This window comes from Larus michahellis, chromosome 4 (genome assembly GCF_964199755.1).
Source record: "Larus michahellis chromosome 4, bLarMic1.1, whole genome shotgun sequence".
NCBI classification, from domain to species: Eukaryota; Metazoa; Chordata; class Aves; order Charadriiformes; family Laridae; genus Larus; species Larus michahellis.
The window spans coordinates 85,233,371-85,259,864 of record NC_133899.1 but is presented as its reverse complement, the minus strand read 5'-3'; the positions used below and the strand labels follow the sequence as shown (position 1 = coordinate 85,259,864).

The 26,494-nt window shown below is 34.5% G+C and overlaps 1 protein-coding gene across 1 annotated transcript in view; it reads right to left on the bottom strand.

Annotated features, from left to right (window-relative positions):
* The window catches only part of CCDC73 (coiled-coil domain containing 73), a 57,108-nt gene extending 32,274 nt beyond the window's left edge, over nt 1-24,834 (bottom strand). Inside the window, exons 1-6 of the mRNA XM_074586199.1 lie at nt 24,694-24,834; nt 14,326-14,397; nt 11,210-11,281; nt 10,390-10,425; nt 8,577-8,651; nt 6,455-6,493 (exon numbers count right to left, since the gene is read on the bottom strand). Coding sequence (XP_074442300.1) covers nt 6,455-6,493; nt 8,577-8,651; nt 10,390-10,425; nt 11,210-11,281; nt 14,326-14,397; nt 24,694-24,825 — 426 coding nt within the window. The 5' untranslated portion in view covers nt 24,826-24,834. The remainder of the gene's footprint in view (nt 1-6,454; nt 6,494-8,576; nt 8,652-10,389; nt 10,426-11,209; nt 11,282-14,325; nt 14,398-24,693) is intronic.
* Between the last annotated feature and the right edge of the window lie 1,660 nt (nt 24,835-26,494).

Genomic DNA, 26,494 nt, shown 5'->3' with positions numbered 1-26,494 from the left:
CTCTCACTCCTTTGATGTAAGATGTCCGTGCAGATTAACGCAGTATCCACCCCACATCAGCTATTCAATACCTGCCCACGTCTTTGGCTGCAGATTCAAAACAATACAGTGGCTTCAGCAGCTCTATGTTTGTACCTCATTGCCCCAGCTGTTTATTTGTCCCTACTGTAGTATTAAACCAAGTATACCATGCTCTCAGGTTGTAGTAGCGCAACAAAATACAGGGCCCAGTTAAAAATTCCAGACAGCTTAAAACATAGCCCCCACAACCCATTGTCCCAGCACCTTCATAGAGGGACACAGAGCAGAAATGAGCAAGTGGCTGGAGGCAGGTAAAAGTAGATCCTTAAACTTTGGTAACCGTGCTAGTGTATGTATCATGAAAATAAGGCCTATGCACATTTATTGGCTCCTGTTCCATAACAGAAGCAATCTATTATGCAAACAGTGTTCAGTCATCTTTATAAAGCCACTAGTAAAAGTACTTACTGTCTTCCTTTTATTGTCTTAAACATTTTCAGTGTAACACTTCTTTAACCAACAAGGAAGACTTCTTATGCTCTATTGCAATACAAAGTCAAACAAAAATATTGTGGGTTTTTTTTCAATACAGCATTGTGCAAAGTATAGGACCATTATGATAATCAAGGGATTTGAGCACCTGGCATGCGAGGAGAGGCTGCGGGAGCTGGGACTCTTCAGCATGGAGAAGGGGCAAGTCAGGGGGATCTTATCAATGTGTATAAATACTGGGGGAAGGGGGGCGGAGGCAAGGAAATAAAGAAGACACAGCCAGACTCCTCTTAGTGATGCCCACTGACACAAAGTGATATACAGGAAATTTCACTTAAATCTGAGGGGAAAAGAATTGCTGTATGGGTGGTCAAACACTGGAACACCTAAAGGGGGCCTACAGGAAGGATGGGGAGGGACTCTTTATCAGGGAGTGTAATGACAGGACATGGGGTAACAGCCTCAAACTGAAAGAGGGGAGATTTAGATTAGACATTAGAAAGAAATTCTTTACTGTAAGGGTGGTGAGGCACTGGAACAGGTTGCCCAGGGAAGTTGTCAATGGCCCATCCCTGGAAGTGTTCAAGGCCAGGCTGGATGGGGCTTTGAACAGCCTGGTCTAGTGGGAGGTGTCCCTGCCCATGGCAGGGGGTTGGAATTAGATGATCTTTAAGGTCCCTTCCAACCCGAAACATTCTGTGGTTCTGTGTGATTCTGTGAGTCTCTATCTGTGGAGACATTCAAAACCCGACTGGACATGGCTCTGTGTAACCAGCTCTAAGTGACCTTGCTTTGAGCAGGGCAGAGTCGGACTAAGCCAACTCCAGAGATGCCAGCCAGCCTCATCCATTCCAGTTCTGAGACTGTTAAAAATGACAGAGTGGAAGAACAATTGGAAGAAAAATTGTGAATTTGACACACCTAAATAAAAGAATTTCAACATACTTACTAAAAAACAGCAGTGCATCAACTACTTCTAAAGAGTAGTGGCAATTTTGATTTATATTAGTGAAACTAATGTAGATTATTACCCCATGCTTCCCAGATTGTAAGTAAGCTTTTAATGAATAATCATTAATTCCTCAGTATCAATTAGCAGTTGTAATATCTTGAAGTACGATGAATTCACTTCTACTTTAATATTATGTATCTGTAGGGAGTTTTTCTAACTACTTTTGTAAGCACTTAAGACTTTATTTTTACTTCTATTAACATCTTGCCTAAGTAATATCTTATTGCAATGAATCCCACACAGTAATTAAGTTAAATAAATTTAAGTTTCATTAATTTTATCACTGTCTCTTGTTTTGTGAGGGGGTGATCAAAAATACATATTCACAGGAAACTATATCCAGTGACACATGTCACTGATTTTTTAAAAAATTATTTGTTATTCTTTCATATACACTAAGAATTTTGTGTTCCTTTTTATACTGTATTTTTGTTAATAGCTTTGTAGGTCAATTTTTAAATTAATTTTCTCTGAAGAGAGGGGATTAAATTAATGCCTCAGAAAAGATATCCATTTATTTACACATCTAATCTATTTCTAATCTACAGGAGAGCAAGACAGCAATTAAAATGAATTGGGCCAAATTCACTCCTGTGTGTAAATTCAAGTTACAGAAAGATGAGTCTGGCCCAGTCTGTTTGGCTTCTGTAAGGCTCCATTTCCATACAGTAGCAAATGCAATACATGTGCAAGGATCAGAGGATAATAAAAGCTGATAGTAATCAAAAGAAATGACCAACATAAGGCTAGCAAAACAGGATATACAATACAAATTTCTCATGTTTTATAAGGTATGAAATTAAACACACTACAGCAAATGGAAAGTCATAATGGAAGCACTGCTAAAGAACACCACCACTTACAGAATCACTGCAAGGAATGTAGGTTGAGAACGTTCGTATACTTTTTCCTAATCATATGTAAACTGTATTTGTTTTTCCTGATAATCATTCAGGTGCATTCATTCTAAGAGACTGATAAACAGAGAAGCACTCTAATTTGAGACTTGAACAGATCTTGTAGCAAGATCTGAGCCTTTTTGCACTTTCTTTTATATAGTTTTTTCTTAGTGTTCTCCCAATTTCTTTCTTAAGTCAGCTGACAGTGTGGTCCCTCCTCCTCGCTAGAAAAGTAGAAATATGCTTTGTTGTTTCCTAGGGCTCTTTCCCATGAGAAAAGGAATTGGCCTGCTATAGCCTCAAAAGTTTTTAAGAGCTAATCACTTGCCTAAATATGATTTTTGATGGCAAGCTGTTCTCCAGGCTTAGTGCACAGTAAAATAAAACCAGTTTGGTTTGCCGTCTGACACCCTTCCCTGACTATGTGATTCTTTTATTCACAGTGAAAAGTTCTTAAAACAGTCTTCCATAGAAGACAATCAAGAAACACCAGGAGACACTGGAGGATAGGGAGGGTACGACCCTGGAGTTGGAGTAAGACCCACAGAATCTTGGTTCTCCTTTCTAACGGCTGATACTGCAAGAACAGGAATTATTGCCCTGCCCTCCACCAGTAATAAAGATAAGCTGGGACGGGGAGTGGAACTGATTGTGGCCATATGGTTTGTTAAGGCACAATGATTTCTTGGTAGAACTAGACCAGAGAAATAGCTCAGGGTCAGGTAGGTGACTGGAGGAAGACAAAGAGGGAATTGCTCGTATCTCAAAGATATTCTGGAAATTGAGTCACTAGTCAGAGTTACTCAGTGAAGCAGAAGGTGGTAATTGGGAGGTGAAAGTGTCAGAGAAACAAAAGAGTTGTAATAGCATGGAGACCTAAGGCAAGATCACGTGAAAATTATGCAAAGGGTCACCAATTCTAAATCTTCAAAAGAGGAAAATGATTCCACAATAGTTCCTTTAGTTACCACCATTTTTCTACTTAAAAATCATTATTTTTAATTTATACTGTATCCCTGCCTCCTCACTGTATATTTAAACAACACAGTATAATTACAGGCAAATTCCTAAAAAAATGTGGAAAGGAAATAAAAATAGGATTCCTATCCTAGTTTATTAAGAACAAACCAACTTTAAAAATTATGTTTATTTAACATTTTACAGGAATTCATTTTTCATTTGTTTGGTAACTACATCTGTATTAGAAAATTAAATGTTGGCAGGGAAGATCTCAGGAAATGCCTGTACTGTTAAGTTGTAAAGTCCCTGATATATTTTGGCCTGTGCCAAGTAGTGCTCGTGTAAGCAGCTCCTGGGCACAGTTCAGGAGACTGCTGGGAACAGTGTGGGTTATTTGGATGCAGCTTCCCTCATTTCAAGAGCAGTTGAGTTTAATGAACCTGGACCATTTCATATCCCTTGACTGCAGCTTCACTAAGTGGTTTCACAAACATTTAGTTTACCAGTATAAACACAGTCAGCGAGTGAAACTAGACTAATTACCAGTCATTCACGGAGGTAGTCACGCCGTCTACTTTACTCATTAATATTGATGCACTGAATCACTACCTTGTGGACAGTGATGTTTCCCCATTGACTACACAGATCTTGCACTCCAAATTTGCTCTTCTGAACTGCACACAAGATTTGGTCCCTAAACCAGCCAACACTAGCCTTAGTCTCATTCTTTTTTATATTTTAGCTCCGTATATTTAAGACTTAGGAACTGCAGAAGACAAATAACTCTAAATCCTCACTCTCTCAGACATGCCCAGGATCAGACAACACAAGTTAACAAGGGAACACGTAAACAGATGCTACACTCAGAGAGTTCTAGCATTCAGGTTGAATCACTTGCCAGGAAATTAATGAAGGAGGAAACCAAGACCTGACCAAGGCCATTTCCTTCCACCTATTTCTTTATTTCAGCAGCAAGAAAAAGAATTTCAAACAGAACCCACACTCAAGCATATTCTGTCAAGACAACTAGCTTTGTAGTAACTATCCTGTAGCCTCCTGACTGCATGAGTGCTACTATCCATAAACAGTGAGGTGCAGAGTGACTACACTGGACACAATAATCAACACTTTTATTGCAGAAACAAAGGAAAGATGGAAGAAAAAGAAACCCTTTATTTCTTTGTCTCCATACAGTCTTTCATTATGAAACAAAACCTTCCACTGTTTCAAAATTCTAGCATATATCCTAAGAATTATATCAGCACTACAATTTTCACATAAACTGAACTGCATAGCATGCTAAAATATGGCATATATGCAAAATATTAACATCACATACACTAGACTAAAAGAACAGAATTAAAGGAACAAAAGCAGATTAAAATGCTATATCAGTGAGGCATACTCAAGCCCCATCACATACAAAATCTACTTTACTGACTGGCAGGGTTTCTAAGGTGCCAGATATAAACTAAACAGCACATCTGCTTACTTTCAAAACACTAGCCAGGACATGATCTAATCTGTCTTTAACAAACTTAAAACTGAAATAGAAATGGGTCTCAGATAAACGAATGGTTTGTAATTTCATCTATTTTATTTTTAAACATTTTGCCATTTGTGATAACTGAGAGAGTCTACATGGTCTACTAATGCTTTGATCCCTAGAACTAGGGGATCCCTATTTATTTCAGTGCAACTGCTCAGGGAGTAAAGTTGGTAGAATTTGACCTGGTCTAAAACTGTATTAGCCTGAATAAGGTTTTAGGAAAGAATTCAATTCTGTTTACCTTGTGTTTTTTTTGTTTTCATCATTTCATATCAGAGCATCTTCTATAGATATGGCCAAGCCATATGTGTTATGTTTAGTGCTACACGCAAAAGAGGATTTCTAATATCTGGTCCCCCACTCAATAGCATTTTTAATAACCATACTTTATATCAAAGTCACAGTAACTCAATGTTTTCAAAATATCCAAATAATCAATTGTCAAAAGTTTATAGCCATAAAAAAGGAAGATATTTGTTAAAGCAGCACAGATGCATTTCCAGCTTATAGAAAAGGTGTGATTTAAATATCCTCATTCATACGGAAGACTGAGCTTGCAAGTTATGAAAGAAAGGTAATATGTGAAATGACCTAAATGTAAGTTCAATAATTTTGTATATTTTAAATACATTTTTAGATCAGATGTATTTTAAGAATAAATACAAGTTAAAAGTGAAGTAAGACAAAACACATTTTATGTTGCCTTTGATCTTTAACTTGTAGCCTTATCTCCCAGGTCAGAGGGCACATTATTCAATTTCACCATATTTTGTGTAAAACCACTGTAGCGTTGAAGATGACTTTCAGTACAAATGTCATGGTACTTAAAGCTAAACTGGACCCTAGTTTTTTGAGCTTCTTAATTAAAATCACAGTTTGTAATGGTCTGACAATATTATCTTTATTCTTTCCAGTTGAGCAGCAGCAGAATTTTCACAGCATTTATTCAATCAAGCTTAGCAATGTTTCTGCAGCTCACTCTTTCACTTGCTAAAACAGACAACAGGGTTCAGAGCGACTATGCTGTCACTCTCTATAAATTTATTCTCTGTGTCAAAGGGAGTAAGCTGGACTGGATGAAATCTAAACTGTTCAGGGGAACTAATGTTAAGAAGTAATGCTGAGAACAGGAGTGAAAAGAGTGAGAGGAAAAACATTGTCAGTTTTTCTTAAAAACAAAATTGCTTGGAATTCTGTATCACTTCTTTGAGATGAATGTGCTAGATCCTATAAGGGTAATACATTATTCAAATCACAGTTTATATAAAAAAAAATCTTCAATCTAATCTATAAAGAGAACTAATATACCAAGTATAGCTATCACACTATAAAAATCTAAAAACATTGTATTTGAAAGTTTTTCAGATTCAAAGCTGATATCACCTCTTTTGGTTATTTGTAATAATTATCACACATCATTTAAGTATTAGAGCTGGTTAATATTTTCCTTATACTCTAAGCAGACATTCTCGTTACATAAGAGCTATTCCTTATTTTTTTTTACTTGTATTAATTTCTTACCATTTCGTTCAGTTTCTTTTCTAAAGTGTATTTTGAAATCTGTAAAATGAATGAGAGGTATTCATTAAATTGTAGTTACAATTTTTCCAACAACCACCTGCATATTGAAGTATTCTCATACCTAAGATTTAATTGCATTTATTGCCAATCCAATACAGTAATCTGTCTTTGAATTAATGATTGCACTATTTCTGTTATTATTAGACTGACTTTACGTAATTTCACTTGAATATTTAAGTTATGTAAAAATGCTTTACACTAATTTACTAGAGAAGTTTTGAAAAATGCATAAATACTTGTGTTTTCTGACACGTATCATAAAAATAATGTGTAAATGGACCACAGTCTGTAAATTAGACTTTTAGAAATAAACACATGAGGAAACAGAGATAGAAATGAAAGTATTCCCTCAAGTCCTAGAGGAATATAATATGGGTATATATTCTGAATGATGGCATATAAAGACACATTGTACCAATCTTGCATGCTCTAATAATGTAACACTGACATTTGAAGTCATTAACACTATTTTTCATACACCATTGACATCAGAGAATTTTGATTTGCATAATACTTAAGATCACAAGAGCTTTAGTCTCTGTATCTCTTAGAATGTTTAAAGAAACTTTGACAACGTCCAGGGAAAAAAAAAAAAAAAAAAAAGAGAAATGTCAAAGAACCCAGTGTGTGTAAATCTTATAAAGAAAATATTATCTCTAGAAAAAACCTAAGCCTAGGAGAATAATCATTCTAAGGTAGAATTCTGACTCTGTGTCCAGAGAGGAATACAGAACTGAATTAGAAATTCCTCACTCTTATTTTAGGCTGACTGCCAAACAATTTTTCTGGGTCCACAGGTTTCTTGTGACCTCCTGCTTCCTCAAGCCACAGCAGAATTTCCTAGATCCTAACTATACTTATACAAATGTTTGATCTGTGAAAATTAAACATTTAATATTAAGCTTTTTTTGAAATTTCTGTTTTATCTTACAAAAGAAAGGCCAGTGGAATCTTTCATTGCTCTTGTGGTCTACATATTATGTTCGGCAGACCATGGAGGGATATTCTACATCATCTGTGCTGTGCCACGGTTTGAGTAAGGCAACAAAAACCTTACAGCGGTTGCACAGAAGGCCAGACACGGGCATAAATTTCTTTTGCTCCTAAAATACCTTTAGTGTTAACTAAATGATTAAACAAATGGTCTGATACCAAGAAAATGCATCCCATTATAAGAGAGTGTTAATAAGAACCAAACATGTTGCAAAATCATAGGTAATAATTCATTATAACCATTTTGTTTTCAATAGAATTAATTATTATCCCACTCAGTTTTGGGTAGAAAAATAATTAGCTCCAGGTAATACCTGAAATCCAACAATGAGATACAATGCTAATTCTCTTCTGTGTTGAACAAAAACCTTCAGTGCTCTACTCTTTTAATCCATTTTCAACATATCTGCCTTGGTCTTTAAAAGAAAACCAACATACTAGCTATGTCCCTATGTGTTCCTTTATTTCAAGCAACTGTGAATCACAGCCACAACTGCTCCAACACCATGTAATGATATAAAATACAACACAGAAATAACACCAAGTGTCACCAGAGTAAATTGTGTGTTTATCTCACAATTTTACTGACAAACAAGCATTGGAAAGCCATAGATAAAGTGGCAAATACAGAAACCTCCTAGTGAAATAAAGGAAAACAGGAAAAAACAGAGATAGCACTGTGAGTTGGAGACCCAGTGTGAATACTTATTTCCGTTTAGGAGTCCAAAACCAGAGTTTCCAGACAGGTGAGAAATAAGATGACAAGAATAGAAAGAAAGAGGAAGACTATGGAAATTAAAAGAAAGCACATTTCACATGCTATTTGGACTTTTGAGCCTGCATTTCTTCTGAAGAAAAAGAAGTTTAGCTGGAAGGCTAACTAAAAGTAGTCTTGACATTGAAGGCCAGAAAAGAAACTCAGTGTTAGAAAGTGAGGTGTACATGTACTAGAAAGATTAAATGAGAAGGCCTTAAGGACCCTCTTACAATTATTCTCTTACCAGTGGAAAAACCTAAACCAAGACACTTGCATACCAACAAAAGTTATTTAACAAAAATAATAGTTTACCTGTAATGCTTTTAATGCTTCTTTCAGTCCATCAATTTCTTTTTCTTTTGTTTCCACAGCAAGTTGATATCTTCCCTATCAGCAGAAGTGGTACTTCAGGATTTGGGCAGAATAAATGTATTTACAACAAGAATGTTATGAAAGTATAGCACTACTCCACTATGACAGAACAATTCAATGGTGAACACGGGTGAAAGTTCAGCTAAATAATTTTAACATGTATGTATATATTGCTATAAAAAGAAAAGTGAAAACACAATAATATATTTTCACCACTTATGACTAATCAGTAAGTTTTAAAATTTTCTATTCTAGGAGAGACAAGCCTGACAAGAGGCAGAATTAATAAGTTACTTTAGAACAAATATACTAAACAATGAAGTATCAGATAAATCCATTGTTTTATCCACTGTAGCATGGTCTTCACAGAAACAACTTCCTCAACTTTTCCAGCCCACACAGACTGAACTGTAATCTGCTACCACTAGAATTAATAAATACATGCAAGCACATTTTATATTTTTATATATGTGCATGTGTGTGTGTATATATACATGCACACATATATAAGCATGTGACTAAATCAAAGGACTTCAGTGGAATTAAATCAGGTAAGAATCTTGGGCAGCAATCAATACAATGGAGAGCAGAATCTAGATTTCAGAAAATACGCCATGGAAAACAAATACATCCATTCAACCACCTCTGCGGGCTCCATTCATTTCTAAGACAGTGCTGGCTGTGCAATCTCCTGAAACCATCTTGATGAGTAAAAGTACATATAATGTAAATTTGAGCAAAATTTGGTCATTGTATTCAAACTCTGTCCTGAAACATTACAGTTTAATTTATTCTTTCAGTTACTTTGGTATAAAGTGCTAAAAGTACTATTCAATTCAATAGAAGTATTTGGGGGGGTGGAAATCAGCTGACAATTTAATTCTGAAACAGTAGCTGTCATTTAAAACACAAAGCAGGGACTACTACGTAGGTATGTGTGGACAAAAAAAAAACCAAGGAAAACTCCAAGTGCAAGCAAGAAAATAACTCAAGCAGATAATATAAATGCAGCAAATAAAGTTTACTTTGATATACTTTCAAACCAATTTCACCTGTTTGCAAAGCTCTGTGCAAGTTCTTATGAAACATACAGCACACTCATCGACTCTTAATCATTGGGAAATCTAAGTGAAACAATAGAGTCCACATGCAGACATTCCTTGAATTCACTGTTTCAAACAGGCTTCTAGTATACCAAACGCAAATCCTTTATTCAGAAGAGGAAGCAGGCACTCAGCTTGATATAAAAACTCATGTAGTTAAGAAAAATCCCATAAATTCAGGTTGAAGTATATCTTAATTCAGTTTAGCACAAGTTCCTTAGGAAACAAGCCCGGATAAATCAGTAAAAGCCCTATTAAAATCTGATTTTATTAAACCAATTAGAATTGTTATTTTTCACTAGCATGCAGAAAAGTCTTATGACAATTTGTCTCAAACCCCCAAAACAAAGTAAATTTTGTATAGCTTCAATATAGAACTATCAAAGAACACTTTTTCCCCCAATTTTTAGCATAAGTATATTTTACAGTGACATTTCACAAGTAGTTAAAGTTCTATGGGCCATAAACAAAAAACCAAAAGTAACAAAGGCTATAAAGAAATTTATTTTGCAAAGGCCATAGCAAGAAAAATAATTTAATTGCAATATACTTAGTTTATACTTAGAATATGTTCAGTAAGTTTTACTTATTATCATTTGCTTATGTTCTTCACTGGATAACAAATAACAAATTACTGGAACAGAGAGTACCTTTTCTTCTTCCATGGCAAACATCCGTGCCTGTAACTTGATTGTCAGTGGCATTAAAAAAAAAACCCAAAACAAAAAAAACAACAAATCAATACATCACATGGGATTAATTTTATTTATACTACTTGGCAATACAGTTACATTACCCTGCATAGTGTACTTCCTGTTGTTTTTGGTTTGTTTTTTTAACTATAGTAACTATAGAGTCACAAGCAGTAAGGTTGTGAATCACAATTATTTTTGCAAGAAAGAAAAACCTAATTCCTTGTCAATTTCTTTTTTGTGCGATATGATTGTGATGCAACATTAGTGATAAATTCTTCATCATCATGTGCAAGAGTTTCAGTTCCTATGACTGTTCTCTGCAAGTTCTTTCAGGATTCATATTTTTTTATTATGGAGAAAAAAAAAATCACAACCGCAATTTGAAAGACTGAAGCACGCTTTCAAACGTTGAACAGAGTAAGTTATGTGTCAGATCTCTTACCATGGTTTATGAATCTAACCTTGCAGAGGACACGCCATCTTAGAGAGAGGGGAAAAAAATGCCCCAAAAATAGATTAAAAGAAGCATTCTCTTCTCTAGGAACTTTTGGAAAAATAAAAGTGAAAAATCCCAGGAAGAGTGGCTTACTGGGAGAAACTGTCAAAATACAGGTATTATACTGTATCTGGAAGAAAAAGACCTGATTTCTTTGAGCTGTATATTCTAACATTTTATAAGCAACAGAAAAATATTTTAATACCAACTGATAGTTTGTTATTATGCCATCATATTTTAAAATGTTATTGTCGAAGCTAGAAGGCCTTATTTTGCTACCTGTTTTTTAAAAGCTGCCATGGCTTCTTTGTTTTGTTGGTGCAATGTGACCGTCTGATGCTGCAGAGTTTCCTGCTCATGTGAAATAACAATCGTGTTTTAAATATTATCTTACAGCAAACCTTACATATAGTATTTCAAGAAAAAAACTAATTCCTTGCTAAATATTTTTAGAAAGACATGATTGACTAAAAACAAAACCTGAAGACTGAAAAGAGACATTTGTTAACTAGTTATCTTTTTGGTAGTAGTTTCTTTTTAATACATAACAGGTAATAATTCTCACCTCTGGAATTCAGCTTTGTTGTTGATAAGACTTCCATAAACAACTCTTACCCATCTCATCAACCTGCAGAAGCAATCCAACACCCACTGCCATCTTAAGACAGCATCTTGACACAGTCCCAGGTAGTTATAATAGAATCTTAATTTTAATCTCCATTAAAAATATATAATCCCATTAAAAAATAACAATCTGCTATTCTGTTTTTAGTTAATTTTAGCCATTTAACAAACTACATTAAAGAGCTGAAAGAGAGCAGAAAAGACCAAGCTTAAGGTGATAGCGTAAGATTTTTATCATCCTACTGTCTGGCTTTACTCTCATACATAAAAACAAGAAAATTAGTTAAAGATGTACTATTATTTTTATTTTTGTTATTATTTCATATCATAATCTCATATACTACACTCTGCAAGTTGGAATTCTTTAACATCTTTAAGTATCATGTTCCTATACAAGATAGGGGCCACATCTCCCCCAACTGTGGTGAAGTAATACAGAAGATATGTTTGTAAGACCATTTTTTAAAGTTCTAGACACTAAAAAAAATATTAGGTAAAGGTAGTCAAGAGGCTCTTGACTTGAACAGCTGTTCTTGAACAGCTATCTCAAAATATAGATGAATGTTTAACTAAGAAATGATTAAGCAATAACCACACAAAAACAAATTGAGGCTATTAAAAATAATGACCGCAAGAAAATAAGTTGATCATTTGTTTTACACCCGAGAAGTCTAATTTCTTCTCCTGCCTTAATTGAGAAATTGTGAGTTTTTCAAACATAAAGCCTGTTCCAAAATTGCTACTTTCCCTAGCAAATTGGTGTTGCTTTCAAGTTCCACAAGTGAGAGATGTTGCCCTTTGATAGAACACAAGAATCTGTGGAGGTAAGGTGTTTTATATTCGCTAACATACTCATTAATTCATTGTAAGATATGGGGAGAAGGTTTTGATTTGCATCTAACAAACAATACATACTGCGAATATTCAACACATGAATGAATATTCAAAAACGTGAAAACAAAAGTCTTGAGGAATGTTTTCCTTAAGTTGTCACTTCCAACTGTGTTCAAAGACACAGGTTCTCTAGTGGGTAAAGGGCATACCAAGTACACTAGAGAGCCAGAAACACTACTGCAGTGACAGCAAATCAGCTACTCCCAGTGGAGTATTCCTACTCACTACAGGATAACACTTTATAGCCACAGTACTGTCAAATTAAGATGACATTTATTTAATTATAGGAATTCAAGGCAATATTACATAATAGTCTATGTAGCTATAAGTTTGGTTTCACAGAACAGTCACCCTTAACACAATTTTGTCATTAATGTAATTGGTAACTGGAAAACAGCATTGCTGAGGTCTTCATTACATACCATAGTCATCTTTGTACTGTATATTCAAGTATATACAGTATTATATATATACAGTATTATATGTATATATATAAAATAATATACTTATTCTAAAAAAGAGACTAAAAAGTTTCTACAAATACTCATTTCCTAACAGGCCTCACAGCTGAGACTATTAAATAAAATTATTATATATAACTTTCTCAGAAATTCAGTTTTGTATTAAATTCTTTCATACATACCCTGTATGTGTGGTGCAGGGAGAGTGAAGAATTAAGTTGCTTTTTAAAAATATAAACAAAAATCACCTTTGATATTGTGATGTTATAGCAAATATACTGATTATACTTATTAGATTTAAAGGAATATTTTCTCCAGTTACTCTGTTTTCCCTACTGTAGCATATTTTTTTTCAAGACCAGCAGCAGTATTCATAAAACTTAGACACCTAACTGCCTTTACGTCCCATCTTTTTATTAATGGTAAATTAAATTGCTGTCAAGGTCCCAGAATGAATGGAAATCATCCCTTTTGAACCTAGATTATTAAGAACTGCAATACTAAGTTAAGAAAAGCAAAGAAGGATTACAAATTGAAAGCAATGTTGCTTTTACAAATATAAAATGTTTCCTGTTTCTGTATGCACGTGTATATCTTTCAGGAAAAAAAAAGCACATAGTTAGGATTATTAACTTAAGATGGTTAGGATGAACTCCAAGATGAAATAGTCTTCCTTTACTACTAAGATGTTAAATATCCCAAGATCAAGGATAGAGCTGAAATTATTGTTTTTTCTGTGATCATAAAATATACAGAGTGAAGCCTTTTATCTTTTGACCTAGTGACAGGGGTCATAGGTTTGATTGTATTAGAGAAGGGAATGGATTTCCTATGAAAGCATAACCTCAAGAGCCCTAACCCTACAAGAATGTTAGGCTTATTTTACGGAAAACTTCATTCTGAGCATTTAAAAGCTGTCAAACCACTTTTGAGTATGTCTAACATAAGTTTCTGTTTAAAATAATTTTTTTTGGAAAAAATCTCACCCCCAAAACATTTAAAGTGAAGTTGTTTGTACAACTACACTGATACTTGCACTTGCCAAAGCCAACCATAACAGAGAGAAGCTGCTGCGTAGCTTCCCCCACACTAACATGTCAACATCCCTCTTGTTAAGCTAAATGTCTTATTGCTTCAATATTTACATCCCTTTTGATTGAACATTTCCAGTCATGCCAAATATTATGATGGCACTCTTTTGTTAATCAGATTTCTACGTTGGGCGCAATCCAAATTAGTATAAAAACTACAGAAGTTCATGACTAGACAATAAACTATTGGCCACATTCTACTATTAGAAATGACAATAGCCTTCAAAAGGGGAATTGTACCAAATGTCTCTATATAAAATATTATATTAACATACTGAAATGAAATCCCAGCAGTTAAAACACTAAAACCATGGAGGAAAGTTACCTTCTGCCATTCAAGTTCCTGTTTCTCTACAACAATTTTACTAATTTGATCTTCATAATTAATCTCCGTTTCCTAGTTAAAAAAAAAAATAAATTATTTACATAAGACAGTACCTGCAAATCAAACACCAACATAATTTGCATATTCATAGTCTTCTTCATTTACAGTCCAGTACACAGAACAGTATGTGCCTGCACACTGCACAGCAAAAAAAGGAAACAAAAGCTCTCTGTATGTGGTGAAATAGTAGATGAGTTCAATTGTTTTGGTCAGGAAATTTGCACAATAAATAACTTAGATTGAAATGCATAGCAGAAGTTTAGGAGCTAGGATTATAGCTCTTTTCATTAGCAGGAACAGTTCCCATTTCATACATATTCTCTTCTGCATTTTACAATAAAACCAGACTCAGAGGGAATAAACCAGACTTGACTTAACAGTTGAAAAATGAAAACTGAATATTTTGATAAACCGAGTCAAAATACTGAGATGAAGAAAAATTCAGAAAGCTGCAATAAATGCTTCAAGAATCAATTGTTAGTCAGTTACACAGATAATCATGGTTAATGAGTCTTTGGGACATCTTAATTATTTAACTCAAAGCACCTAAATCTTCACTCTTTTTGACATCTCCCAGGAGAACTGGAAGTTTGTGCCAGCAATTACTTCTGTAATTGCTGTGAAGTGTTACAAAAAGTGAAATATTTGTCATAACCTTCTGTGCTAAGAAGCCTTCTGACCTACCAGGTGAAGGCAAGAGGTTACAGAGAAGTCATGGATAATCAACGTGTATTTTCAATAAGATGAGCTACCTGAAAATCTGAGAAGTCTGAAGTTTTTCACAATGCAGAAGACGGAGTAGTACCAGGAAGGTGCATTAGATCTCCTGTTCTTGCAGAAGCACTTTGTCAAGAATCAAACTATTACTGTGATAAGAGACTTATCTGCTGATAATCACAGTTGCTAAAAATTTATGTTAATTTTCCTGAAACATTCTGGTATTAAAGTCAAATTTTCCTAACTGGAATCAACTTCCCTTTTGAGTAAATTTTTTATGAGCACTGGCCTTCCTTTACAAATACAATACTCAAAGGAAAAGCAACAGGTTCCCCTATCAAACAGTCATGACTTCTTACAAGAACAGTATTTAGGCTTTTGATGTATATCATAAGCAATTCACTGCTGTCCTGTTACTGCATACAGTCAAAATAATGAATATCCTTTAAAGACTTAGAGAGCTACACTAATGTGTTGTTCCGAGCTTCAGAAGGCTAATTTCCTGCCTTTTCTCTGCACACTGATGAGCACCTTGAAAAAGTGACCATATTAAGGCAAAACTGACTTCCCTTTGATGAACTGATGCACTACTAACATTTATTGAGGCCTTGTGTTGGACACTCTAACAAGGGTCAAACTGACTGTGTGAAGGTAAAAGAGTACTCCCAACAACTGAAATATGTTCTGTGAGTTACTGTATATTGATATATTATGTGCACCTTTATGCTTTTTTGAGTTCAACTTCGCCACTCCAGTTTAAAACCTGCATTCTAAATTGATGAAAAAATAAGCACTCTTGAAATGACCCATACCTCAACAACCCAGACTACTGCAAAAGAAGTGGTTATAAACCTCAGGGAAACAGTGACAAGTCAAAAAAAGCCATTTATGGATCTCTAGTGAAAAATTAAAAGCAGGCCTCAAAAAGATTATTCTCTTGATATCAGGGTTTAAGTAAAATTCTACTGAATTGCAATACCATGAACAACTATTTGAACAAATATTACTTACAATGAGAAAAAAAAAAAAAAAGAAAAATATTACCTCTGGGTGAAGTAATAAATTTTCTGAAACAGTGAAAGATCAAACTGAGGTTCTTCCTCCCTCCACAGTGAAACAGATGATACAAAAGTTTTGGCTACAAAGAATAAAGTATGCTGGGTCTTTAAGAAATGCAGTTCTTTCCTAAACCTGCAATTCTTTCCTAAACCCAGTACAAATGAGGGTTCCACACTTTTGATACAAGGATATTTACAACTCTTCAACAATTTCTGAAAAACTGTTTTAAAGAAGATTTTGCAACATTTTCTCACTTGGTATAACATTTGAACCATAGCCCCACTGTACTGTCAATAGAAATAAAATGTAAAAATATGTCTCAAGGTGATTTAAAATAGGTTTGGGACATTTACATCTTTTATAGGTTTTAGGGTCAAAACTGACTTCCTTGATTAACAGGCAGTTTACAGGCACATGCATGGACAGAAAGAACACAATTCTTTCCACAGGAGGCTGCTCCTAAGCTTTTCAAGAGTTACTTGTGGGATCTGAAAATATGCCTCAACTCTTTTGTGAATTTTACATATAAAATATTGAACACGTGTAAAATAAAAATTTGGCTCACAGAGAAGTAGAAAAAAGTTCTTTAGCTTTTGCATCTCTGATATGTACCAGTAGAATATAGACAGAGAAGAGACTTAAAGTTTTCATGTGCCTTATGGTAGAAATAAAATAAAATTAAGAGAATTGAAAAATTATCAATGCTTTCCAGTTCTGCTTTAACAAATAGTACTTTGCAGTTGCAATGAATTTGGTTTTTGATACTAATCTATAAGTACTGAAGGAAAATACTTCCCCCTAAGCTCCCTGGAGTGATAAAGAAATGAGGTTGACTTACGCTTCTTATAGAAGTGTAACCTTAAGCAATTTATGCCATTAAGCCACAAACACGATTAAAACGATATATTATTAGCAAAAGCCTTGTTCAAAATTGTAAGAAGGATTGTAAGATCTGACCTTTAAACACACCATGTAACTTATTCCTAAACCAATCAAAATGCATGCAGTAGTATTCTTCTCTAGCTACAGACAATGTATTTCTACCGCTCCCCTGTACAGGCACCAGCATATGTTACGGTATTTCAGAGACAAAACCAGATTTTTTTATCTAGTGCACAACTAAACAGGGGAAGGAGGTAGCCAGTTATCCCATGGATCAGATCTAGCCTTGGGGAACCCAAGAATCTGTACTAGGTGTAACAAAAGCAACAGTACCATGTTGCTGCGGGACACTTAGCATAGACTTAAATCAACATAATGGACAGTAAAACTGCCTCCAGAATACTTGAAGTGCCTGCACAATTGAGTCCTAATATGCTTTTTCAGAACATGCTAGCTCATTTTTCAGGTATATATTTTGAAAACATGCAAACTAATCACACCAATTACTGCATTTCTTCAGCTTCCGTGCATATAGCTGTCTGTCTTTTTCTCCAAACTCATCTGGTTTGGTGTATTTGTTATACGCCAAAACCTCAAGTTTAGAGCATTTACAAAACAAGCTTCAAAGTGCAACTAGCATCAGAAAAGAAATAGAGCTATGAAGATAAAGTGGTAACAGAGATTAAAAAAAAAAAAAGCTTAACATATGCCCTGTGTTTCTGACTTCACTAAAATCTATGGCAAATATATCACTAATTTCAATGGTTGTTGGAGATCAACAAGTATCTATCCATATTTAACTTATCATGAAATAAAGGGAAAGAATACAGTATTTTAAAGGGGAGCAACATAGCAGATACTAGTGTCACGAATTCTTGACAAAGAAAACTTCAATTCAAATAGACAGGGCTTACCAAAATGCACCAGTTACCCAAATGAAACCAAGCTTTTGGTGTATATAAAAAAGAAGCAAGTTTAGTACAAAACAACAGAAAGATTTCATAAACAATGGAACTGGTAGACTATTTGTAGTCAAGCATATACAGCGTTTCCATTTTAAAATGTATAGGTATTTTAAATCCTAATAAGAACAATGAAAAGAAAACACTCGCAGAAATATATTTTTGTGCAGATACTTGGTTTGAAATTTTACAATTGTTCTAAGAAACAGCATATTAAAATTTAAGACATTTATAATTGTTAACTCCCACATCCATACTGAGAACTTCACATTTAACTAAATAAACACAATAATAGAAGTTTGAAAACTGCATTACATTCCATTTTAAGTGAGCCCTTTGCTTTGAGTACTAAAGGATAAGAACCAAAGTTCTAAGTGAACGACACTCCTCCAACTTACTCCCAAATTATAAAGGAAACTCTGGAAGCTATCAAAAATGTGTATATATGTAACTACTGTTGAAAACAATACACATCATAAATACTTAAACTGAGAATGACAATTATATGATAAAAATGTTCTCATGTGAAATAGCTAACAATTATAAGCCTTATCCATCATTTTTACTTCGTTCAAAGGACATTTATAGCTTACCTGTTTTGAATTGAAAGCTTTTAAAACTTGTGAAACACTTTTTTTTTTTTTGAAGTTCCACCAGTTGTTTAATAAAACAAAATCATTTTTGCTATACTTTGGAGAATAATATTGTATATAACTTTCATGAGGTATCAAAAAACCACAAAACCTTAAAAGTGTTCATTTTTTATTAGATGCCTTAGGACTACATGGATTTAAGTGTTTTTATAAAAAAGACTACCATAACAATAAAAGAGGAGTAATTTGATGGTTTATTTACTCGTTATAACCTTTAGAAAGTGTCAAGCCTTCTTTAAAGTGTTTGCTTCAGGCTGTAGTTTTACACGATGGGCTGTGGATTGGTCAAGCCCCCTCGATTCTTGACCCTGAACAGATTTAGGAACAGAGTACAGCTGGCTCATGTCCAAGCAGCCAAAACTGCTGCTAGGTACTTTTATTATCTTTTTTGAACTCATAATCTACCTCCTACAAAATTGCACATCCAATTTCTCATGCAGGTCAATCAAATAGTACTCACAGAAACTACAGTTTCTGATTGTTTCATACTATAATTAGAATACCCTTCATGAACTAAAGAGTCCAGCACAACTTTTAGTAGTCTGCATGGATATCCTTCTTAAGATTTGTTCCCAGGACAAATGTTAAAGGGAAAGAAAATATTTATCACAGCTTTATTCCAGGTTTAGTTCCTGATACATTTTTGAATCCTAATAGTTATGACAGTTAACCAAAATCTTTAGTAATCATATATTTGGAATTTATTCTCAAAAACTTTTCATTTTCAGAAGCAGAGAAATTGAAATGTATATCAACTACCTCTTTTCCTCTGGAAATCTTTCATTGCTCTGTCCTTGATTCCACTGCACAGACTGAAATTGCTTTGTATTTAAATACATCTCCTCTATTTAAATATATTCCTTTAAATGCTTGCATTGATAATTATAATGTTCTTCTCTTCAAGTTCAAGTAATCAGTTCCTATTCAAAAGCCACATCATTTGCTAACACAAGTTATAAGCTAACACACCTCTTACTGACTTGAATAACAATGTTGTGTATGTCACAGTCATGAGATCCATAAACTTCAATACTGCTTATTCATTTATATCCACATACTTGCTTTTTTTTTTTCCCCCTTTTTTTAATATTCAGCTTTCTTCGTTTCTATCATTTTGCTAAGAAGTACCCTAACTTACACTTAGGCAGAAAATCCAGTTATAAAAGTGTTAGGATTTTTTTGGTTCTGATTCCCTTTCATCAACTTTCTTCACTTAATCTCTCAAAAACCAACTTGCCTTTTGGGCCCAACTAACTTTATACTGCAACTTCCGATTTTCATCTCAATAGTGAACTCCACTTGCCCATCTTATCTGTGGAACAGTGCTAAATAGATAGATGAGTTAGCTCTGCACAGTTACGTACACCTCTTCCATTCTGGAAGAGACCAGCTCAGGTATCCTGAGCTACAATGTGCTCTATGGTCTACGCTGTGCAGCGCAACCTCTTCATAGCTGCCAGAAAGCAGCAGTACATTTTAGAAATGGGAGAGAGTAGTTAAGGGTGAGCAATGCTCCATGTCCTTCCTCTAAGAAAACCTAGAAATAGGCCACTATATAGGCCATAATCCAATAGAACTTGGATTAGAATAACAAAGCCATAGCAAGGGTAGAGTAAGAGGAATTGAGATAAACTTGCTCAAATCTATCTGAAAGGAAGAGCACATACAGCTCTGCAGCATGAGCGTGAGCTGCAGCTTCTGAGAACAGAAACCAGAAAAAACTCAAGGTGAGGTGTTGTGAGCCACAATGTCTGCATCATGACAAGAGATATGACTCAGGATTTGTCTCTTCTAGAAAATAAGTAAGTAAATATCCTTCTTGAATTTTCTTTCTCAGTGACTGCTCTCTGGCAATCAGCATGAAAGTGGGTAAGCACAAAAAGGAGGTCTAATTTATATCAAAACGGAAGGCAGAATGGAAGACAGAAAGGGACAGAAACTAAGAAAAACAGGGAAAAGAGAGAAGGAAAAAGAGCATTAGGGGCAGGGAAGGAGACCAGAGTCAATGACAGTAAAGTGATAGGACCAACCAGCCTTTAAAGAATATTCCTGTCCACAATGCGGAACTGATTCCAGAAGTCTTGAGACCAGGCATTCATGTGCTGTGAGAGCACAGGTATGATATTCCCTGGCAAATGAGACATCTCATCCCCACTTCTGGTGGCTGATTCTGATACCACCTGCTACATCAACATACTTCTTTGTCTCAAGCAAGGGCGTTTTATATAGTGCTTGACAGAAATAGTAGGATGGTAACTACCAGTAACTAGAAAATATGGCTTCAACGTACAAAATTCAGGGGGCATGGGGAGGTGTCCAGGGTTCCAAAAGGATATATTTAAAGAATCCTATATTAAAATATTTATTTGAAAAATTACCTTGTGAGAAACATGAGTAAATTTGAGAGCTGGGAAAAAATGTTTCTTAAAAAGTATTTTAGCTAAAAGATAAGCATTACCAAGTTATATCTATATCATAACTGCCCCAAAGAGAAAAAAGCAAAATTTATTCTTTGTAATTTTTACTAAACAGAAGAGTATCAAATCTAATGAACTCAAGACAAAAAAATGACAGAATCTATGTTACTAGCCAGACTTTGTGATATTCCAGTTAACACCAGAAAGAGCCTCAAACAGATGCTTGTTTTCAGGTATGGAAACAGGTCACTCAAACTTGTCCTTTGCACCAAAGAAAAACAGTAGTACAATTTTAAAAATCATCACTAAGGTTTATCATTCTTGTGTCCAATTAATCAACACCTACACTGCTTCAACTGCTGCTAAAAATACTCATGTCCTCAGGGTATTAGAATACATTTCTATGGAAGTAAGGAAGAGTTTCCTTGATTTCTAGGTTTACATGCTTTTCTGGCTAAGGATGGGTTCTTTTGTATCTAGGACAAGAAAATAATTCAATACACAATATATATGGTTTCTTGTCCTTGTAAACATTATCTTTAAACCTAAGGACAGTAGTCCTATATGCATTGTACTTTAGGAAGCATTAAAGACTTCCAATTTGACCCACTATGCTGCAACTTTATACTGTCAAAATCGATTATATTTATCCCTTAAGAAAAGGTTCATCTCTTATTACTCAATAAAATTAACTCAGGTGATTGCAGAGCAAGGCTGACATACTTCGAACAAAGTGAATGGGATATCCACCACAAAAGAATCACTGGGCTGATGGGACTTGATGAGTGGGAAAGCTAAACTGGCAAAAAATAGAAGAACATTCAAACTCTATTGGAGTGTGAAGTAATCCCTGAGGGGTGGGGGAAAGAGTAATACCATTTTTTTGGAGCTTCTAATTACATACATATTCATATTAAGTCAATTCATATTAAGAACAAAGACTCTATGAACAGCCAAAGGAATAAAGTGAAGCTGTATCAAGTATAATAATTTAAGCAATGCGTTTTCCAGAACAAACATCCACAGTTACCATTAACTGGAATTTCATCTGTAAAATAGCAGAACAGCCACTTATTATGAGCAACTCCTCTAAATTATTTTTAATTTGAGAGTTTAACTACAGCTATATGTTTAACCAAGGAAAGTGAAAAACAGATAAGTGCTCTGAAGTTACTCAATGCATTTCTATAAATAAGCATATTCAGAAAAATTAAATTTCTACTTTAAAATAACAAGTATGGATTGTATCAAGTCTCAAAATATTTTAATATTTAATTGTCTATCTAGCTTTGCACAGATAATTTTATCTACAAATTTATTTTTATTAATTTGAAGCTATGCTGCAGTACAACCAACCACTCAAGGCAGTTTATTAAACTCAAAATACATGATAGTTCCTGTCCTGAAGAGACTCCTGTCTAAGTGACAAGCAATACCAACAATAGGAAGAGAAACAGAAGCAAACAGAGGTAAAATATCTTGTCTAAGGTCAAGCCACAGGTCAAAGACAAAACTGAGAGTAAAATTCACTATACTTGCCTATACCGCCTCCATCAGGCTATCAATCTACTGTGAGCCTCACAAGCAACTTGGAAGGGAAGTGGCAAAAGTAGTAAGAAACCAGCAGAACTTCAACTTTTACTTCACTTTCTTATGCATTAGGTGACACAGTTTAAGGTAGTGTGTTTCATTTTTGTCTATGGAAAAACTATCACGGTGCAAGACAAGCACTGTATTTTGGTCTATGCACTACCTTTTTCTCAGGGCTGATTATAAATTTACATAATAACCTCATGTTGGTTGAGTGTAAGACATTAAGAGGTAAAATTAGGGGAAGATTTTGTAGCTTTTTTTTTTTTTTTAAGCAAAAACATCCATATAGAGTTCTACTTAAAAAAATAAAAATGAAGGGCATGTCCATGTTGTTCTATAACGCTTGCTTGTTCAAAATATTAACGTTTATATTCCAAATTTCAAAAATACTAAGCAAACAGCCCTATACTGATTGCTAAAGCAAAGCAAACAAAAAACACATTCAGGGATACTTCAAGATTTCAACTTGACTAGCTGTAAAATGCTTAGTTTTTTTTTTTTTTAATGTAAATTTCTAACTAGAAACAGGTAAACATCCACTTTTTTTTTTTTTAGGGTGAAGGAAGGCACAGATGTTTTAGAAATTTAGGGCCATGTCTTAACTATGGAATTGGCTCTTGGCATTAGCATCAATTTTGAAACTAAAAATACCTTTACGCCAAAAAATTGCTCACCCTCCTGAGGCATCCTTATATAAAAATCACAATCACTTACTCTTGCAGTATAGCAGACACAATACAAACAAAACCAAAAAATCTCAAAAGATGAAACCTCATAGCACTCCATAAACATTTTAAGCTCTGATCAAGTGCATTAAAAATGCAAAGTTAAGGTAAAGATGTAAATGGAATTCAGCTAACAGATCTTATAAGGAAAAGTACACTCCAATTATTATTATAAAAGTTAAAGTCTTCAGTCTTTTTTTTTTTTTTAATACAAAAATAGACTACACTAAACACTACCATTGTAACAAAAGTCTAGGGATCAGACTGTCATGAATTTCAACAATACTGCACCAAGAAAGTAGGATCATACAGCTTTTTTCTTGGATTTTTTTTTTTATGGCAGTCATTCTTTTTTTATGGTTTTTTAAAGAGAGGATTATAGCATTTAACTTAGATCAAAATAAGCATAAATCAAGCATGTCATCAATACTAATATTTCAAAAGTAATAATACACATCATCTGAACAGGTCAAATTCATCAAATGCAGAAAGATATACTTTAGGTCTTTCAAAAAATACAACAGTTCAGAAACACTAAGGGGAGAAAGAGAAACAAATGTTTACACACATACAACTGAAAAAGTAACCACAGAAAAATGTAACTGAAAAATTAACCACAGCAAAATATAGCTGCCTTCAACAGCGCAGAAACAATTTTACCTTAATACTGCAAGATGATTCAACTCATATTTCAAAAACAAAACACCCCCACCCTCCCAATACTCAATACGCTATTATTGTAGGGCTCTAGCTTAACAGTTTAGCGATTTAAAAATGGTGAAATAAAGTGGATTTGGTTATCACAGTAGCTCTTTGACCTCTTAGGTAATTCTGAAAAGCACAAGTAAACAGACAAAAATAAGTCAAAATCACTGCCTTTCTAGCAAATGGTAAATCAATCTATGAAATGAGAAAGGCTTATGGACTTGGCAATGACTTGGATTCTCTTTCTTTCCTTTTCATATCAAAGGCTGCTCTTAAAGAGAACTACAATGAAATTTAATTTAATGTAGATCATTTTTGTCAATAGCCTGGTGATCAGCTGTAGCAACTTTGTACGTTACCATAGGAAAGCCAAATTCACTCCCATGCAACCCTGTTGCCTTTGTGTTAGCTACAGAGAAATTTCTAATACAGACACTGCCTAAACCCATGACATTTTTAAACAAAATCCTGGTTGGTGAATTACTTAAAATATAGCATGAAGTTTACCCACACTTATGCAGCATTTTCTAAGATTACATACAAGGAGACAGAAATAAGACAAAGAAACACCAAAAAACAACATATACATATTTACCCTTCTTATACGCAGTTCTTCCATTGCCTCCAATAAACTCGTTTTAAAGTCTAACAGTCGAATGGAAAGTAATGTCTCTGATGGACTTTGAAGAGTAGAGTCAAGTGCCTGTGTTTTAAAATCTTCATCCATTCTTTGAACTTGTTTCTGCAAAAAAAAATAACGTGTATTTCCTCTCCAGTTTATCTTTAAGAGAATATTCAAACTGCAAAACTTGCAAATGTGGAAGCAAATTCTTCTTGCAAAGAGTAAAACTACTACTTATAGCCATTATATTAGCCATTAACCATATTTGCATTTTAAATTAACATGCAATATTGTAAAAGAAAACAGCTTTATCACAATACACCACATTCATTTGTTTTTCCTTTTTATTTTTGGCTTGGTTTTGGTTTTAAACAAAAAACGTGATGAGCGTGTAAAAGAAAGTAGTACAGGGTTTTTTTCCAGAGCTACTGCCCTGCACTGACAGAAAGGTACTGCAACTAACACATCAGACCATGAAAAATTAACTACCTACCTTCAAGATTTCAAAAAAATCACAAGACAAGCTCAATTTTAAAGGAGACCTTCAGAGTGGGTTGAAATTATGAACTAGAGGTAATATGCACAGTTTCTGCTTCTGAATTTTAACAAGAAAACTTTTTGGTTCTGTTCCCACAAGATCAAGTATCAAAATGTTTTAGTCTAAGCTATCTACATCAGCTATTATCAAGCAAGGAGTTATCTAACATATGACCCTTATGTGTAGAGACAAAGCACGTTTGTTAGTGACATCAGAGATGATTACGACACTTAGCATTTGATTTACAAAAAGATAACAACTGTACATATTCCAGCTGTACTCTTCAGATTGTATTTTTTAGTACTTGAGACTGAATTTCCACCAGTCCACTAGAATACACAATGCTATCCCTTCCTAGAGGCATCCCATGTGTGTTTCTGGACTAAGAATTAAAGAGGTAGAGCACAGGAGTTATGACTGACCTGGCCACTGCCACAGAACCCTCAGGAAGGAATTCCTGCAGGAAGAACAGAGACCTGGTCTGTATCACGGGGCCATAACAACCACAAATCAGGGCTCACCACTTTTTCTGCTGTTGTCTAAATAAAACCTGAACATAGATCAAATTTAAGCTGCTTGGTCACAGATAATAGATTGTTTCCCTGCTCAGTTGCCCCACCACAAAAGTTATTCTAAGTTACCAAAACCATGGTTTTACTAAAAAGGAAAATCAGGCTAATTTTTGTCTTTCATCTTAAATGATACAACTACTACTGAACTGTTGAATATGAAATATTTATATAAGTTCTTTTGTCAGCATCAAAATGTGTATGTTTGAAGGACTTTTGCAGAGGCAGTGAGTGTAAGTCTGAACAAGAACCATGTACAAATATGTACCATTCAGGTAACAAGTCTGTTGTGTCAATGTGCCAACGTGAATCAGGCATCGTGCGGCCAATCTGCATATATTTTAGACACAGTTTAGGCCTAATTTTTGATTTGTGGGTTCCCCTGCCCCCCAAGATATAAACTTTTTATATTGTATCAAGTATTGAGAGGTCATCATAGCTACAAAGATAATAAAAATGCTAACACGCATAATAGGTTAGGCACAGAGTCATTTGATTCCACTTTTAATCATGCCATATTCTGATCTGAAGGGTAAGATTTTGCAAATATAATGTTAAGACATGATGCATGCTCCAATTCTATTGGAGCTGACATTACAGGTCCGGAGTTGGGGGATTCTACAGTGATGAATTTCTACAAGACGGTACCGTTACCAAATGGAGAATG